The 18,116-nt window shown below is 32.7% G+C and overlaps 1 protein-coding gene across 19 annotated transcripts; it reads left to right on the top strand.

The window, feature by feature from the left end:
• Positions 1-2,005: 2,005 nt before the first annotated feature.
• On the top strand, positions 2,006-6,428 carry LOC145087674 (putative methyltransferase PMT2). Of its 19 annotated transcripts, none has more exons than XM_079025700.1 (9): positions 2,007-2,725; positions 2,883-3,881; positions 4,431-4,536; positions 4,741-4,836; positions 4,929-5,120; positions 5,294-5,398; positions 5,796-5,888; positions 5,980-6,048; positions 6,123-6,428. In XM_079025700.1, the coding sequence occupies exons 5-9, from the start codon at positions 5,111-5,113 to the stop codon at positions 6,146-6,148; spliced, it is 303 nt and encodes a 100-aa protein (XP_078881826.1). In that variant the 5' UTR covers positions 2,007-2,725; positions 2,883-3,881; positions 4,431-4,536; positions 4,741-4,836; positions 4,929-5,110; the 3' UTR covers positions 6,149-6,428. The 19 variants fall into 19 exon arrangements, 12 of the variants coding, with proteins under 12 accessions (XP_078881820.1, XP_078881818.1, XP_078881819.1 ...); XM_079025687.1 differs by having other exon boundaries at positions 2,011-2,725; positions 2,883-3,324; positions 3,777-3,881; positions 4,929-5,398; XM_079025691.1 differs by having other exon boundaries at positions 2,012-2,725; positions 2,892-2,949; positions 3,777-3,881; positions 4,929-5,398.
• Positions 6,429-18,116: the final 11,688 nt, after the last annotated feature.

Below are 18,116 nucleotides of genomic sequence, written 5' to 3'. Positions count from 1 at the left end.
TTGACCAAAAAAAGGTTAAAAATAATGAAATGTTTTATGTAATACGTTTGCTGCTAATGTATGTTTTTCATGTATTTGTACTGTTTTGTATTTTATGTTCTATGGAATAAAGTAAAACTTAACTCAACTGGTTTTGTAAATAACCTAATACAAACGAAATACATATAAATAACATAATACAATAATCAGTGTACACCTTTGCGGATCAGTGCACACCTCTAAGGATCGGTGTACACCTCTGCGGATCGGTGCACACCTCTGCGGATCGGTGCACACCTCTGCGGATCGGTGTACACCTCTAAGGATCAGTGCACACCTCTAAGGATCAGTGTACACCTCTACATATGGCTATAGATGCTTATAAAATTGAAACATATCGAAGAACGTACGAGCAGGCCGTATAGCCTCTTTCAGAACTTTGTGATTGGGAGGTTCTGGATGACCTTATGGTTGTTAACCCTCCTGTGATGGAGATACGTCAAGCCGGTAGACCAAAAAACACCAATCGTATTCCATCTCAAGGTGAGGAACCAAAAATAAGAAGGTGTACTAGATGCCATAGCACAACTCATAATGCAAGGGCGTGTAAGGAAATCGTTCCAAAGAACCAAAGTAAAACTAAAAAACGTATTGGGGCTTCAGGGAGTGGGACAAAAGCGACAGAAGAGGAACAGACGCAAGCGACCAAAAACCAATGGCAGCATGAGCCAGAGAACCAATGGACACAACATACCGAACAACAATTACAGCAGTAGCCAGACAACCAATGGACACAACAGACCGAACATCAATGCCAGCAGCATCCAAATAACCAATGGACACAACAGACCGAACATCAATGAAAGTAGGAGCTACATAACCAATGGGCGCAAGAGACCGAATACCAACTGCAGGAAGAGCCACAGAACCAATGGCAGGGTTGCACCGAGTACCAATGGCAGCAAGAGCCAGATAACCAATGGATGCAAGAGACAGTAAACCTAGGGACACAAGCAACAGATAACCCATGGACAGAATACGAAAACAGATCAAAGTTTCCGTGGTTCGATTTGAATGAATAAAATTTATTTCAAAATATGTTTATTATGAGGGTTGTATGTTTATGTTTTTTAGGGTATATTTTCTAACCTATAAAAAACATGGAATATTTGTATAATTTTAATTAGGTTATTTATATGCACCGGTTTGTATTACGTTATTTATATGTATTTTGTTTGTATTAGGGTATTTAAAAGAAAAATTAATATAAATAAACTAAAATTAACGCAAAAAAAAAAAAACGGAAAAAAAACTTTTTTTTGCCAAATTTTTTACATAATAATAACATAATTAGTGTATTTAAAAAAAATAATAATATTAATAAACTAAAATTAATGCAAAATAATGAAAAAAATGGAAAAAATTAAAAAAAAACTACATTCCGCAGAGGTGTAGCAAATCCGCAGAGGGCTTAATAGATCCGCAGAGGGTGCTCTGCGGATCCTTTGGTCAAAAATTAAAAAAATTAAAAAAAAACTACATTCCGCAGAGGGCTTAATAAATCCGCAGAGGGTCCTCTGCGGATCCTTTGGTCATTTTCTGAAATGTGTTTTTCCTTGGTTATTTTTTTCAAACCACCTATTGTTTTTGGTCATTTTCTGAATTTTCTCTATATTTGCAGGTTAAAAAAAATCTGACTGCCATCATCATTACTAATTGAGGTGTTGAAACGACGTAAATAGTATTGGCCCGTCCATTCAAGTCTAACTAATACAATATCACAGTAAATACAATGTTTACGGAATATCATAATAACATGCATTGCATGGTTCATGAGGAAAAGTAGGTCATTATATATATATATATATATATATATATATATATATATATATATATATATATATATATATATATATATATTAAATTTTTCGTACCTTAACTACAGTAAACTGCCACATTTTTGTCTAATTCGGCCCTTCTACTTACATTGTTTATTTCTGTCATTGTTGGTCCTATATTTTGTGTATTTGTCGGTTTTTTTTCTTCTATCGTTGGTTTTTGTTAAAGATATCCCGATCCTTCCACCGTCTTCCTTTTATCTTCCACCGCTTCTTCATCTCCATCCTTCCATAGGGTTTCTCCTAACACATCAGGATCATTCGCGCACACTGATGAGGAGCACGAACGCAACATATCAGGGAGGTGGGGAGGGTTGTTCGATGGTGGCAAATCTGTTGAGCAGGGGAGTGGTTGACCTCTGGTCGCCCCTTTGTGGTGTACTCTTCGTCTGGTAGAGAGAGGGAAAAAGAGAAACACGAATGGAAATACATAACGGGATGGATTGGGAAATCTCCACCGGCTCTTAGTTTGATCGGAGAAGAAGGACGAAGGCTTCAGCAAGAGCTGTCATCAACTGTGATGGAAGAAAGGGGCTGCTCCGGTAGCGGGATCGCGAAGGGGAGGAGGGAAAAACTGTTGGTCCCATCGTGGTTCTGTGATGTTCAATCGAAGAAGAAGAAAACAAAATCAACAACATTAAGGGTCGGATGGAGGCTCGCCACAACCGGTTAGCTCATCGGTCATTCTTCTTCTCCACTTCGTCGGTTCCAAACAAAATGGAGAGAGTGAGATCAGTACAGTAGCCATAACGGGGGGTGCTTGGGTGGTTTCTTTGAGTTCACAGAGGTGTTTGGATTGTTGTTCAAATTAACAGGCACGATGGAGGAAAGAGAGAGAGGCTGGGCAGGTGCGTGAATGGGGTCTGCTCCGACAGCTCCCCTGATCTTCTTCTTCTTCTTTTTGTTGTTGTTGTTGTTGTTTTTTTTTTCAACAGAAATGGAACAAAATGGATTGTTTGGATTTGTTTGTCACAGAATTTGATACGGTTGTTGTTGTTTGACTAGGGAAAGCAGTAAACAGATGAGGAAATGTTTGGGATTGTGCTTCTTCAACGATATAAAAAACAAATATGTAATCGTCTTTCTTATTTGATTTCGTTTGTTTTTTGATTCTTGATTCTGAACCTCAGTAAAACCTCAACTGAATTATGCCCACCAAGTGTTTGTTAAAATGCCAAATACAAATTTTTGGTCTCTTACATCATTGCTTGCACATATGGTCAATGTAACTTCATCATATCTATGAATTAGTAACTTGTGATTGAAGAGAAAGGATTTTCTTGATTCAAATGACTGTTGTGGTAAAGCAGGGAGCGATCCTAATGTTTTCCCTTTTTTTTTTTTCTGTTTCACTAAAAGTTATTTTAAATAATTGAAATTTGTCATTGGACACCACATGATAATGGTTGAAGGTGCAAAGACTACAACAGAGACAACAAAAGGTTGTGTAAGTTTCTAAATCTATTACTATGTAAATAATAATACAAGGATAAATTGGTCAAAACACGATTACATATTTATTGTACAAACAAAAAAAGTTGTGGCTCAAAATATATACAGATACATTAATATTTTGATGTTGTTTACTCATTCAAAGTTGTATCTCTCTATATTTCTGTCTTTAATGTATATGTATATATATTGAGGTATAATTGAATCATCTGTTGTTAATGTCGTAATGTGTTAATTTGTTTTGGAAATCATGGTCTAATTGATTAGAATTCATTACTCTCATTTCATTTTATAGTCCCTCCAAATGAAACTCCCGTGAAACTTGAGGTCTGTGTCAAATTTTCTTCCGACTTTTTACGAAGCTCCACATTTTTTAGCTAATTTTTGCTTATTTTTGTGGCTTATACTATGAATAATTCAAAAAATAATTATATTTTGAATTTTCAGGGGAAGATTGTTCCGATCTTGGAATGCTAGATTCTTGGATTTGGATCTTTGGTCACATGGAATAGTATGTTAACCACAAGATACTGCTATTATGCGCCACTTCCAGTAAGTAAAAAATGCATCATAATCTTTTCAACTTGCTAAATTTTTTATGGTCAAACGAAAAAAAATGTTAATACTTTTACATTACATCGGTTTCTGATATTTTGGAACCACCCTGAGAACTCTTGGGACCGGAATTTGTTCCAGATACTCGGTTTCTATTTTTTTAAAATATTTTTATTGAAATAAAACATAAATAAATTTTAATAGTCTAAAAGTTCAATTATATCATATGCTTTTTGTATGATACTATTATGTATTATGTTGTTTGACTTCCACTCAGTGAGCAAAGATACTTATTAGCCTAAACGTTTTTAATATATTATCATCATGAATTTTCATGTAAAGTTATTAAAATTTAACAATAGCCAAGAAATCAATTTCTAATTTTGATTATTTTCTCCTTAACTATCTTTTCTGTCATTTTTATATGTGATTTCACCCTACAAGAAATCAGTCGAATGGTTTCCACTGTTCATGTTAACATTTCTTTTATTTGGATTTTTTTTAAATGATTGTTTTTTGTGTGTTTTTCTTGATATATTTTCTCAGCATCTTGACATAGCCAGATTGCATCCTGTCAATGTAGTTACAAATCACAAAACCAGCTTCTAATTATGATGCCATCTGTAAAGTTTTTGGCATTCACAAGAAGGAGGTAAATGTTTAATGCCCATTTTAAACCCTATCTGGTCTTTTTTTATAACCTTTTTTTTGTTACTACTATAGTTTTGGCAAAAAGATCTCAGTAAACACAAATTTAATAAATAAATCTTAAATAACATAAGTTTTTATGGTGATTGTTTATTCTAAAATCTTCTTTTCGTATACCAAGCTTACATGTAATGATTTATGCCCTCAGGTACCTGAATCCAAGTTTAAGGAGTGTTGGCAACACTAGCTGTTCCCTTCCAATTGATGTGCTTATATCATGTAATCATGAATTCCAGTTTAAATGGTAGGGTGAAGTTTTTATAAGTTTTCTCACTTCATTCACTAGCTATTAATTTAAATTATTATTACAATGCTTCTTCTATTTGTTTTTCTCAGGTTCCATTGATGCATTTATCACTTATTATGCAGGAAGACCATGAAGGCATCAATTCTTTTTTAATAATGTCCAACATGTTGATTCTATTCCTAAGGAAGACAATGGCTCTATCTCTGAACCCTTGGGTCTTGTGTGTTACTATGTTTCAGCCAAAGAACCTAGGAATGGAATCACCAATTCCATGGAATCAGGTAATGATGGGAGTCGAGCTTCAAGAAGTGGACAAGCAACCATGAATCTTTACACCTATACCTATCTTGATGAGCAACCATGAATCAAATTACATACTATGCTCTGAAACGTTTCTATTTTGGTAGTTTTTTTAATGATAGTTCTCTCATCTTTTTCATTCCGGGAAAATTAGGTGGAGATCTACATTATACAAGTGATAATAGTGTTGGCGATTGTAGTTGCACCTGTTCTATCTATTCCTTCATTCGTTACTCCAAAACCTTCTTATTCGTCATTGGTACGCTTAATAGTTTTTTTAGTATAACCTAAAATTTAGTTTTCTAATCTAATTTAACAACAATGGACTTATTGATCTGTTTCTGGTGTTGGATTATTTATGTTTCATCAAATCAAATAAATTTTATAAATCAGGAAAAAATTCATAACTTACATTCGTGTTTAAGTTTTCCTTTGCAAAAATTGGTTGTTTTAATGAATTGTTGTAAGGACTACACTTGACACCAGTTGTAGGGTACGTATGTTTTTATTTTCAATTCTATCTGAATGTTTTTTATTTGATTTAGGATTTTTGAAAATTCTGATTTTTTCTTTTTTTTGGCGTTATTTTTATGTTGCAAGTTTTGGTCCTTACCTATGGAAGAGAAATGTGATAGCACTGTCATTTGCACCTACAGATAACCATGAAGCGGAAGTTCAAGTTTTGGTCCTTACCTATGGAAGAGACATGGCTCATTGCTCCCGCTGCTTGATTCCATGTGGTTCAAATGGTGCAGATAATTTTTAGTATTTTAATTAATTGGGTAGATTTTTCAAAATACAATGTCTTAAACGAAAGTACATTGGTATTTGTTGATGTAGATGGAAAGTACATGATGGAAATTCATCGGGTTCTTAAACCGGGTGGGTACTGGGTCCCGATGACATTTGGTGAAAAAACATTTTATTTTATTTATTAATTCTTGAATTCAACAAAAAAATTATAATTTTTTTTTATATTATAGGTACAAGAAAATGGAATCGTGTGTGAGTCCTGGAAGTGGAGGTGATTAGGTGGCGTTTGTTGAACAACTTTATGATGCGTTCCCACCAAGCATAGTTAACGGTTTGATTCTAGGTCTGTCGGTTGAGAAATATATGGAGGATAGTAAACAAATGGAATAAACATGAGAATTGTTATAAACGTATGAATGGAATAATTGACTCCAGAAAATGTAATGGATATAAATACAAGGATTTGCAGTTGGAAATCCTAGGTGTGAAATATTTTTGAAGAATGCAAAGAAGGTATAGTAAGCACATTGTTCGTATTTTGCTGTTCCATTCATGGGTTTTTGCACGAAAGGGTTCTTAAATGTATGAAGGTTGAAATTCTGCTCCCCGCGGAGCGGGGATAACCATCTAGTTGACAATAATGAAGTAGATGTAGCATTGAACTTTTTAATTTCTCTAATAGCACAAGTACTTTAAATATGTTACACACATAATTATATTTTTAAGGTTTAGTTATGGGAGGATTTAGTAACAAATCTCATTCCATGTATTATTAAGATAAAGTAGTGGTAAAGATAGTTATCCACTTAAATATACAAATATGTAGTTTTTGTTTTGTTTGATTACTCAACGTAGCATTGATTATTATACTTACTTTCTCCCATCTTCAAACATGTCGAAATAAATATATCTAACTCATCCTAGAAATTTAATTAGCTTCATATAAGGTAATGAAAAATCATTTTCATGAAGGAAATGTCACTTGATTTCAAATTGGAAAAATGTGAGTACGTCGATATTTGATGAATTCAATCTCATAGAAGGATTAATAGTGACTTTCAGATAGATCACATTAGGATGCAATAGTTCCATTAATGATGCGTTTGCTAGGATCTACCTTGAGATGAGAATCGGGTTCTAGTGAAGATGTTACTACAAACTACTTGGAGATAAGGGTGTTACCCAGTAATAAATATTAAGGGTTTGTATTAACTGTGCTTAAGATGCTAGTATAATGTAAAGGAAAAGGAAAAATACCTTGAAATACTTTAAGTGTAAATGGTTATTACAATGCATAAATATTTAATTATCATGCACAACAAAGCATGGTAAATGTGAATTGGTAGTTGTACACGTTGTCTCTAAATCAAAATCTTAACATAAGATATGTATAATGCTCTTTTGAAGCTACAACAAAAGTTGGATTCTTAAATGGAAAAAAAATATGACATTATTAGCTCTAATATGACCTTGGGAACATTTCCATTTATCTTTTTTTTTCCGAAACGGCGAATATTGTATTATAAATAAAAGACCAACACAAGTAGCAAGCGACTATTTGTGGGCAGTTACACGAGAGAATACAAAGTTTTAACAAAATGGAGATATACTCCAGTCTAGCCACCTACAATTCAATTCCGAAGTTCTATATTTGAACCAAGCATACGTTTGTGATATTACCTCGTCTGTAATCATAGTTGGTATCGGTTTCAACGCCTTAAAGATAGAGTTGTTTCTGGCCAGCCATGTAAACCAAAGCATCCCATAAAGTATCACCTTGAATCTCTCCCTTTTTCTTGGACAGTTCCCCCATGTAGCTGCGAAATTGAGAAATTCATTAACCGTGTCAAAGCTAGTAGCTGGAATACCACACCATTTCAAGATCCATGATATTGCCTCGATTGATATTGGACATTTGACAAATATATGATCACCTGTTTCCTGTTCGTCATTGCATAAGGGGCAATTTGTGTTTGCCATATTAATGCCCCTATTCACCAAGTTTGTTACTACCAACAACCTATCCATTAATGTTCTCCAAACAAAACATTTAACTTTCAAAGGAATTGCTTTTACCCAGTCGATTACTGTGCTAATGTGAGGGTTTATGGAAGAGTCTATCCTTTATCTCAAGGTATTGACCGTGTAGTTTCCGTCTGGATTTAAGTTAAAGCGAAGTCTGATTGGTGTAGGGTTTGTATTAACTCCTTGGAACATAACTCCATGAAATCATCTAGATCCTCCCCATCCATATTCGTTGATTTCCACCTCCATCTGAAACATATTTGATGGAGGAAACGCTCATGTAAAGTCAAAGAGCCACACCATCGATCTTTCCAAAACAATATATTAACATTTGAGCAAGGAATTAGAGTGAAGATTTCCTGATGATTGATGTCAAATTCAGGGAGAGATTTTATTGCCTTAGCAATATTACACCAGGTGCTTCCTAGTGAGGCCTTAGCAATATAAGTGACTGGCTTGTTTGATAAATTGTGTATACTGATGATGCATTTTCGCCATCCCCCCTCCCCCCGATATTGCCTTCAATCTCCACCACCATTTTGTAAGCAGTGATAAATTTTGAGCTTTTAATGAGCCCACCCCAAGGCTGCCATCCTTCTTAGAAGCTACTACTTTTGTCCATGAGACCCAATGAATTTTTGTTTTGGATTCGTCCCAACCCAACATGAATCTTCTTCTCAGCTTTTCAAGATCATCTATAATGCCAGATGGAGCTTTGAATAAGGAAAGATAGTAAGTTGGGAGACTATTTAGGACTGATTTGATAAGGGTGAATCGCCCCCCAAAGGAAAGGTTTTTGGCTTTCCAAGTTGATAAGCGTGCTTGGAATTTGTCGATGATTGGCCTCTAATGTTTCTTCAATGCCATATTAGCACCAACTGGGACCCCAAGTATGTAAATGGAAGTGAACTTCTTTAACAACCCAATATTTGAGCCTGTGAGTGCAGTTCATCGTCCGAAACTCCAATACCAAGTAACCATGATTTATGAAAATTAACCTTTAGCCCTGAGCATATGTGAAAACATTTTAATATTCTGGCCAGATTTTTAAGGCTACATCTATTCCATTTACCAAAGAATATGGCATCGTCTGCATAAAATAAATGTTAAAGGGTAGGACCATTATGTAGTAATGAGAGACCCTAGATGAGTGCTTTTTCATGTGCTGTTTTGATCGCAATATGTAGCCCCTCCATTGTGATTATGAATAGAAAAGGCGATAGAGGGTCGCTTTGCCAAACTCCTTTTGTTATGGAAAATTCCTCCGTTGGGGATCCATTGACAAGTACAGATGCCCTTGATGACGATAAATAACCGTGAATAAGATTTCTCCATTTCTGACTGAATCCCATTTGTTCCATTGTTGATTCGAGATAACCCCAATTTATTGAATCAAATGCTTTCTCAAAATCAACTTTGAAAAGAAAGATTTGTTTCCTTGTCTTTTTTACCCAAGCTATAACTTCATTGATTACTAAGGGGCCTTCAAGTATATGTCTACCTTCAATATATGAAGATTGAACCTCATTCACGACCTCACTGGTCACCTGTTTTAGCCATGAATCTAGGACTTTGGAAATAATTTTATACATACATCCGATTAAGCTGGCCGGCCTATAGTCACCCAAGCTCATCGGGTCCTTGATCTTTGGTATGAGAGTAATAAATGAGGAATTACATCCTCTTGCGAGCCTTCCCGTTGATTCAAAATGGCCACCAAACCTGATGATATCTTGTTTAATGAGGTCCCATTTCCTTTTTAACACCTTAAACGTGCATCCATCCGGTCCAGGAGATTTGTATCCCCTACAGCACCAGATCGATTGTTTTATCTCCTCAGGTGAAATTGGGCCGTTGAGGATCGAGCAATGAAAGGGAGAGAGAGCTTTAAAACCAGGATTGATAAACTTTGGCAAGACAGACCATTTTTCATGAAACTTGTCTTCAAAGAACCAATGCACCTCCCGTTTGATCACTTTCGGTTCAATATTCCATACACCATTGATAATCAAACCATGCATTCTGTTGTTTCTGTTCTTATTTTTGACAGCACCATGAAAAAAGTGGTAGTTTTCATCACCATCAACTAACCATCGGATTTTTCCTTTTGTTGAAGATCCAGTTTTGCAAATCGCTCTAATTCACAAATTATGATCATGTTTTCTTTGCGTTTCGATATTTTAGCATGAGTCAAATTACGAGACTCGACAACTTCCTCTATTTGGTCAATCCTCTCTTTTAATTGGGATAGTAGATTGGCTTCTTCATTTGAGTATGAGTTTCTCCATATGCCTATTTTTTTCCTGACATATTTAAGCTTAGCCTTCAAGAACATATCATGCGTTCCAAAACCCATGAAGGAATTCCAAGCAGATACAAATATGGAGTCGAAATCGTCCCTATATAACCAGGAATTGAAAAATCTAAAGGGTGTTGGACCAAAATCAAGGTTGGAGGGCATAAGCACCAATGGAGTGTGATCAGAGTACGTTCGTGGTAGAGCTATAGCAGAGGTGAGTGGTTGCTATGCAATGAAATTTGAACACACCAAAAAACGATCCAATTTACTGAGTTTTAGGCCATCCTCACACAAATAAGTGAATTTTTTTCCACCTAAATTGAATTCCTACAGTCCAACATCAGCAATGAATTTGTTGAAGTTTCTTGCTGTAATATAACAAAATCTGGAATTGACTCTCTCTCCCTCATGTCTAACAGCATTAAAATCTCCTAAAAATATCCATGTACCATCCTGGTTATTTTTTAAATTGATGAGATCCTTCCAAAGTTTCCTTTTATCCGATACAGATTGGGGTCCATAGACATTGACAATAGTTATAATTCCAGGAACACCGATCCATTGACCTGAAATATCTGGATAATGTCGGGAAGAGAAACATTGTGATTTAGGAAAAATACGAGGATCCCAGGTGCTAACAATCCCACCATAGAACATTTAAAAGTGATTTTCTTTTGAAAATTGGTACCATGGTTTATTATATGCATGTAATAACCATGATATCATATGTTTTAAACTAGAATTATAAAACATCTAAAGACCCTTATTTTACAAATCTCAAATCTATGCAATCATTTTGAAAAACACTCGCACATCTCTTGTATGCACTAGTGAGATAAATGATACCTAACCGCTTAGTGATGTCTTTTGATGGCCGGAGTGTCTTCGCAATTTCTATAACCAAGTTATAGGCCGATTATACAAGTTTTTCAAATTGGATGATTTGATTGGAAATCTTTTGTGATAAAGGATACCTAAGCAAGAGAGATCTGAGGCATAGATGGGATCAAACATGTCTAATTAAATTTGTTAGAGATCCCGTAAATCTATGAATTATATAGCAAGATATAATTGATAATAGATATCTACCAAGTTGAATTCTAATGGATGGGATAAAAGGATACCTAACCATTTAATTGTTTTGCAACTTGGATCGTAGACTTTGATAATTAATGTTTTTGGAAAGTAAAAGGGTATTAATTATTAAAGATTAAATATTGAAAATACTAAATGAATTTTGTTAAAATTTTGTAGTTAAATAATCCATTCTCATTATCATGAATTGTCTTTTTCTTTAATGACTTAATGAAACAATAACATTCAATAGATACAACTTCAATGAATATGTTCATGTATTAAGAGACAATCTTGTGAGAGATATGAAATTTTATAGACTTAAAGGTCCTAATCCTAAACAATTTGCTTTGAACAATGAACCTAAACATGATACCTAATAAAAGTGTCACCGTGATGCTAAAGATGTTTCTAACATCAAGCTAGGAATAGTTATTCATGACTTCTAGGAAGTCTTGGATAAATTAAACATATATATGATGATATGACAGGTCAAGCAATATTCCAATAAATACAATGGTATTTTATTTAAAGGTAGTTCAAACATTGGAATAATGCAAGGCTAAAAGAATCACATTGTGTGATCCAGGAGGCCATGTTTTATGGACTGAACACCTTTAAGCCCATGAAATCTACTAAAGCCCACATAGATGGATCTTGTTTCTTTTGTGAAGAAACTAGACATTAGAAGAGGATTTACTCCTCTTATTTGGAAAGAAAGTTTGGAAGAGACTACTACTTATAGTATCTACCATATAGAACTCATACTTTTCATATAACACTTAGGTATTTGGTACTTAAATGTTAACCAAATATTTGTAAATGGCTTGCAAATATTTATTGAAGTGTAACCAGCTAAGCACAGTCAAGTAGGAACTAAACTCTCAGAGTTTAGTTTATTATTTATGCTTAGAACATAAATTACTTGTTATGTAAAACAATATTTGTTTTGGAACAAAGTATGTTTTAATTTAGCATGTCTAAATTTATGTCTCAGTTATTTTATTCAAATGTTTGATAATTTACTTAATTGTTTTTCATAACGATAATATTCATATTCTGAAATGATTAACTTCTATTTATGAGACTAGATCTCTTAATAGAATTATGAAGTAAATATCAACATTTTATAAATAAAATTAAGTTCTATATGCAAACACTTTTGACTTAAACTTGTTTTAAGTCAAACTCATCTTTGACATTGTTATCTTTATTATATAAATGACATTCACATATTCCAACTTCAAGAAAGGGATCTTTGAAGGAAAATAATGTAGTTTATTTGACATATGTGAACCTTATTTATATGTAAATGATTCCTAACGATATTTTCACTAAAGGGTAGAGAAAATAATTAAGGAATTATACACTTTGGTGTTTGACTTCCTTCCTGATGAATGTCTGAGATTAAGCACAAGATACCAAATCAACTTTATTAACAGCTATAGTAGTTTTAATTATATTTTACGTGGTAAAGCATAATTGTGAAATCTTGTTGAAGGTTTCAAAAGTTGAGATACAAACCGGTAAGAATCATCTAAGGCCTTAATGATAGTAAATGATGAATTAAATCTTACTTGGTATGATTTACTTTCTAATCGGTAGAAATATCCTCCTTTAATCTTCTGGAATAATACTTCAATCACTATTAATTGTATCTTGAATACAAATACCAACTAATAAGTAGATTAAACACTTTATAACATTTAGTATGGAAAGGCTCCATCCATATCTTATTAAATGTTTTATGGATTTAAAGCCTATGTTGGACTAAAGTTTCTAAACCGAAAATCTACTATATACATTTTTTGTATAATAATCTAAAAGTGACTTAGATCATTATATGCAAACCTACCAAGAATAAGTTCTCTTATTCTTGTGAAAGCTAAGTTAGTATAAAGCAAGCTTCTAATGACAAAGCAAGTGGAAGGTATATGGAACTTGAAGCAACTCAAGAACCACAACCTTATGTAGTAATAGTTGGCACTAGTTTTAACAAGGATTGTTAAAAATGAATAATAGTTATTCACATACACAAATTGTTCGCATTAATGGTAGAATTCATCGATGACTTGAGAAATGTGGAATGTATCATTGATGATATTTTATTGATGGTTTCTGGAAAATCCATCAAATACCAAGATGCTATGTCAGATCTCGAATCTGATAAATGACTTAGAGTCATGAACATGAGATGTAATCCATGTATGATAATCAAGAATGGGCTTGATTAAAATTTGTAATTATAGCAAGGCTACAAGGAGTAAATAATTCTTCTAGGAAGAATAAATTACATGGATAACCATGCACATTTAAAGCAAGACTTGTAGTAAAAGGATTTTTCTCATACTTATGTCATCGACTATGGTCCTCATCATACTCATGACATTGACTGTGATCAAACCTTTTTCATAGGTAGCTATAATTAGATCAACAAGGGTATTATTTGCTATAAATTCATATTCTTAATCTTAATATGAGATATAGTAAATAGATTTCAAGAAAGACCGCTTTTCTTAATAGACATCTACTGGAAGATATCTATATAGATTAGCCTGGATGTTTTCTTATTCCAAGTTATCCTAACAAAATGTGTAGAGCTTGAGATCCACTTTTGGATATAAAGCAAACATCTCAATGTTACCGTCATCATTTTATGTAAAACCACAAGATATGTTTTTATATCAAAATGAATAGAACATATGTATTTACTAAGAACTAGTGAGAGAATAATGAAATTCCTAATCTTGTATGAATGAGACATACTTAATCATTTGAAATCACATTATGACTAAGAAAGGTCGTTTTCACCTTGACTCGGATAGTGTTTCTAAAATGAAAGACTTAGGAATGAGAAGATACATTCTTTGAATGTAAAATCTATAAGGGATAGATAAAATGAATGTTAAAAGTTTCATGTCCTTCTATATATATATATATATATATATATATATATATATATATATATATATATATATATATATATATATATATATATATATATATATATATATATTGGCAGTATCTTAAAAGGGATCAAGACACAATATTCTTTTGGAGAATTCTTGGCATTGTCATATGGCACCATTTTGAGCTAGCCTCAAAAGTACATAGCTGATCATAGGCTTGAACTATATGAAATGATATTCTAGTTGCTTGGAAAATGAATTCATCATTTACGCCATATTATGCATAGGACATGGTATTTGAACATGTTGTAAGCATGTCATAGGATACTAATTGAATACATGGTTAAGTCATGGATGACTAACATAGTATTCTAAGAGTACTTTAGAAGAACTAAGAGAATGTATATGAGACAATCAGTTTTTAAAGGATCTTTATGGAAAGAGCTACACAAGATGTTAATTTATAAAAAGATATAAATAATTATGCATTATAATTGGATTTTGACTTCATTATGGAATGAAGGGAAATTTTTGTAGGAATGAGGTCCAAGCAAAACATAATGACATAATCTACTATAAAAGAAGAATACACTACTTTAGAAGTTGAATTCAAATATGATTGGATGAATGGGATCATAAAAAAAACTATGTTGATTTCTGCCATTCAAGGATCACATATAAATCTTTGTGACTTCGAGGGTATACTTAATCAAGCTAAGAGACTCTATGTCACAAAAGAACACCAATCATATTCTCCAATATATTTAACTATACTTATAGTAAAGTTAAGTGTGGAGATGATAGTATTCACAAAATTCACACAAATTAAATTTTGACAGATTCATTGATAAAGTCATTTTTTTGAGCTAAGTATGATCGGTCACACTTCAGCTATAAGACTTTATTATTCTAGAAATAGGTTTTTGATTTGGATTTAGTATTTGGATATTGGAACATTATAAAAACTATTAGATAATATTATGATATATTAGGATATAGTCATCACATTAATACTTGTTGTGTTCTATATTAACATGTTTAATCCATGAATAATGCTATTATTCTAAAGGTTCATAGTCGGTTATAATTATGGGAGCAGTTATGAAGTAAGACTAATATGTATTGGATTTGTTGACTCTCATTAGATGAAAGTAGGAAAGTGGTTGTAACCAAGTTTCATAGGTACTTATATAGTATTGAACTGACCCACATCAAGATCATCTGATGGATCGCTATCATGAATGATACTTGAATAATAGGTACTATCTTTGTATCCTTAACACTTGAGATACATAATACGGATTAAGTATAGGGAATACTATGCTTTGATAATGGTTTAATGTTGTTCCTTAACTGGGCAGTTATAATAGCCATTTTTAGGTATGGTGTGAACTATGCAAGAGGCTTATGTAGTTAAGATGGAATTTGTTCCTCTTATCTGTTAAGAGTTAGACATCTAAGGCACCTTACCAAAAGTTGAACAACTAATGAGATTGATCGCGATCCAAATCTCATGTTCAACATGATGTCTGTAGCAAAATGGATAACTGATAAACTTACCTCATACACCAATTGTAGCTTTGAGCTTTTTGGGAATCAGACATTGATAGAATGGCACAAACAGTCATATGGTCTTAGGGGTAGCAAAATGTTGCTAGACGTTCACCACTGTCTATATCAGTCTAATATGAGTCTTGTGTATGTGGGAGATTGAAAGATCTTGTATGCTCAAGAGTCATATTAAAGTGATATTGCTAAATAACATATGATACTAATGGGTCACACTAACAACAACTTGATACAATTGGTTATTTATTATAAATTGATTTTAATAAATATTCAATAAAACTCTTATAATTAAATTGGAAATTATTTATTTCATGGAAATAATAATTTTCATTAGCAAGTAACATTACATTATTTCATATGGTATGAATTAATAAGTCATGCACAACGTTTTAGGCTAGTTGGAAACCTTTTATCTTTTACTCAAAAGACAAAGTTTATATTTTATAAACATTGAGTTTATAAAATTTAAACTAACTTTCTTCTTTATATATATAATTCCAAGATTTGCATAAAAAGAAGAAGAGTGTGGCTTTTCCATTAGTTTATTCAAAAGAATTCAAGCATGGGAGACATGTTTATGACATGGGGACATATGTGCTTAAAGTGTCCAGACCTAATGGTTTATACCTTCATTTTATGCATATAAATAAGAGGCTTGCATTTGGCTAGAGTGCTCATCCTTCACTTCTTGCAAGTGGCCGAAATCTATTTTCTCTCTTCCATTCTCTCTAGTTTTGGTTAGAAAACTTGAAGAACACTTGCATCTTCATGCCTTCTTTAAGTTCATATTGGTTATGAACTTAAAGATTAAGGGTTTAAGAGTTTTGGACTAGCATCTACATCAAGTTGAGTCATTGTTGGTGTCTCAAAGGTTCCACATTCTTCATCAACTTCCAAGCCTCCCAAGAGGACCCAAAGAACTATAAAGGTTGTTATTTCTTCGCCTCTTCTTTTGTTGGTGTTTTAATCTTTCTATAACTTGCAAGAAGATCATTGGAGGGTATAAATGTTTATGTTATTTCAAAATTAAAGTCTTCCGTTGCCATATTTTTTCAAGTTTGTGAAGCTATTTTTGAACTAAAATCCAAACATTTAAATCATCACACCCAAATTTGTTTTTGGTATGCATCTCATTAACTTTTAGTGTGATGGTGAAAACTCTTTTACATTTTCATCATTATAAATAACCTCTCAAGTTGAGGATGAAATTTTTCTAATTCTAGGTATTCAAGTTCAAGCTCCTTGAAAACCTAACAACATTTTGGCGATCAATAAAAATTCAATTTAAATACATGATTTTCAATTCCCTTACAATTCAAATTTCATGTATCAAAATCAGCTTCTTTACTGATAATGAAGATATAGTTTCAACATGACATTATAATCAAGCTGTCAAAGAACATTTATTTGTTACAGGCACACACATGTGATACTATATAGATAATCCATGCGTTAATTATTTAGATATGCAATCGAATAAAAGTGACTTTCCTTAGTATTCAAATCTTGAAAGCAAGAATCACTATAAGTTGTAGTAAAAAGTTTATTACCTCTATTCTTAAATAAACATATATACGATAAATATTAACTAATTACATATGTCCAAGCACATGAATCTTAAAACATGTTGCACTCATACTATTAACTTACTCCCGTTTTTCTTACTCTAATTATGTACATCCATCAAACATGTATTTTTTTTCCTTTTAAAATTTGAAGTTGGTTCATTTGAGATTTTAACTAGATAATCAATCTATTATTTAGCAGAAAATATCAAATACTTAATCCATGTTTAATCTAATTATGGGTACTATAAAAGTTTTAAAGAATACAAAGGTAATCAATCCAAGAGACCATAATGCTTTTATAAAAATGAGTCTTTTGTACATGAGGTTCGAGGTGAAGCCAAACACGAACATGTAACTATAACATACAAGGTTTTGTTTACGGTCAGGTTGTTCAAATTAAAATTTGACCTCAAGAATTTAAATATAGTTAGTTTATAAATAAGTCAAGAACTCCAACTATTTTTAATTTTTTTGTTCATTTCTGGTAGCATCTAACTAGCATTTTTAATAAACCTTTTGTCATTAAAAAAATAATTTACTCTTATCGATAATTCAATTAAGATTCTTAAGACATATAGTTAAAAGATGATTCTTAATACTTAAGGAACCATATATAGAATCCTAACTAAGACCTAAAAGGTTTATCGGGCACCATGATCAAGTTGAACCATGAACATCCTAGTTTTAGTTTTTTTATCAAATTCCATTATCCAATTAACTATAATCACAACTATCTTTAACCATTTAAAAAACCTATTTATAGTTCAAACTAAGAGTAAA

This window comes from Lactuca serriola, chromosome 2 (genome assembly GCF_051521515.1).
Source record: "Lactuca serriola cultivar US96UC23 chromosome 2, Lser_US96UC23_V15, whole genome shotgun sequence".
Classification (NCBI taxonomy): domain Eukaryota; kingdom Viridiplantae; phylum Streptophyta; class Magnoliopsida; order Asterales; family Asteraceae; genus Lactuca; species Lactuca serriola.
This window is presented reverse-complemented; position numbering and strand designations above follow the sequence as displayed.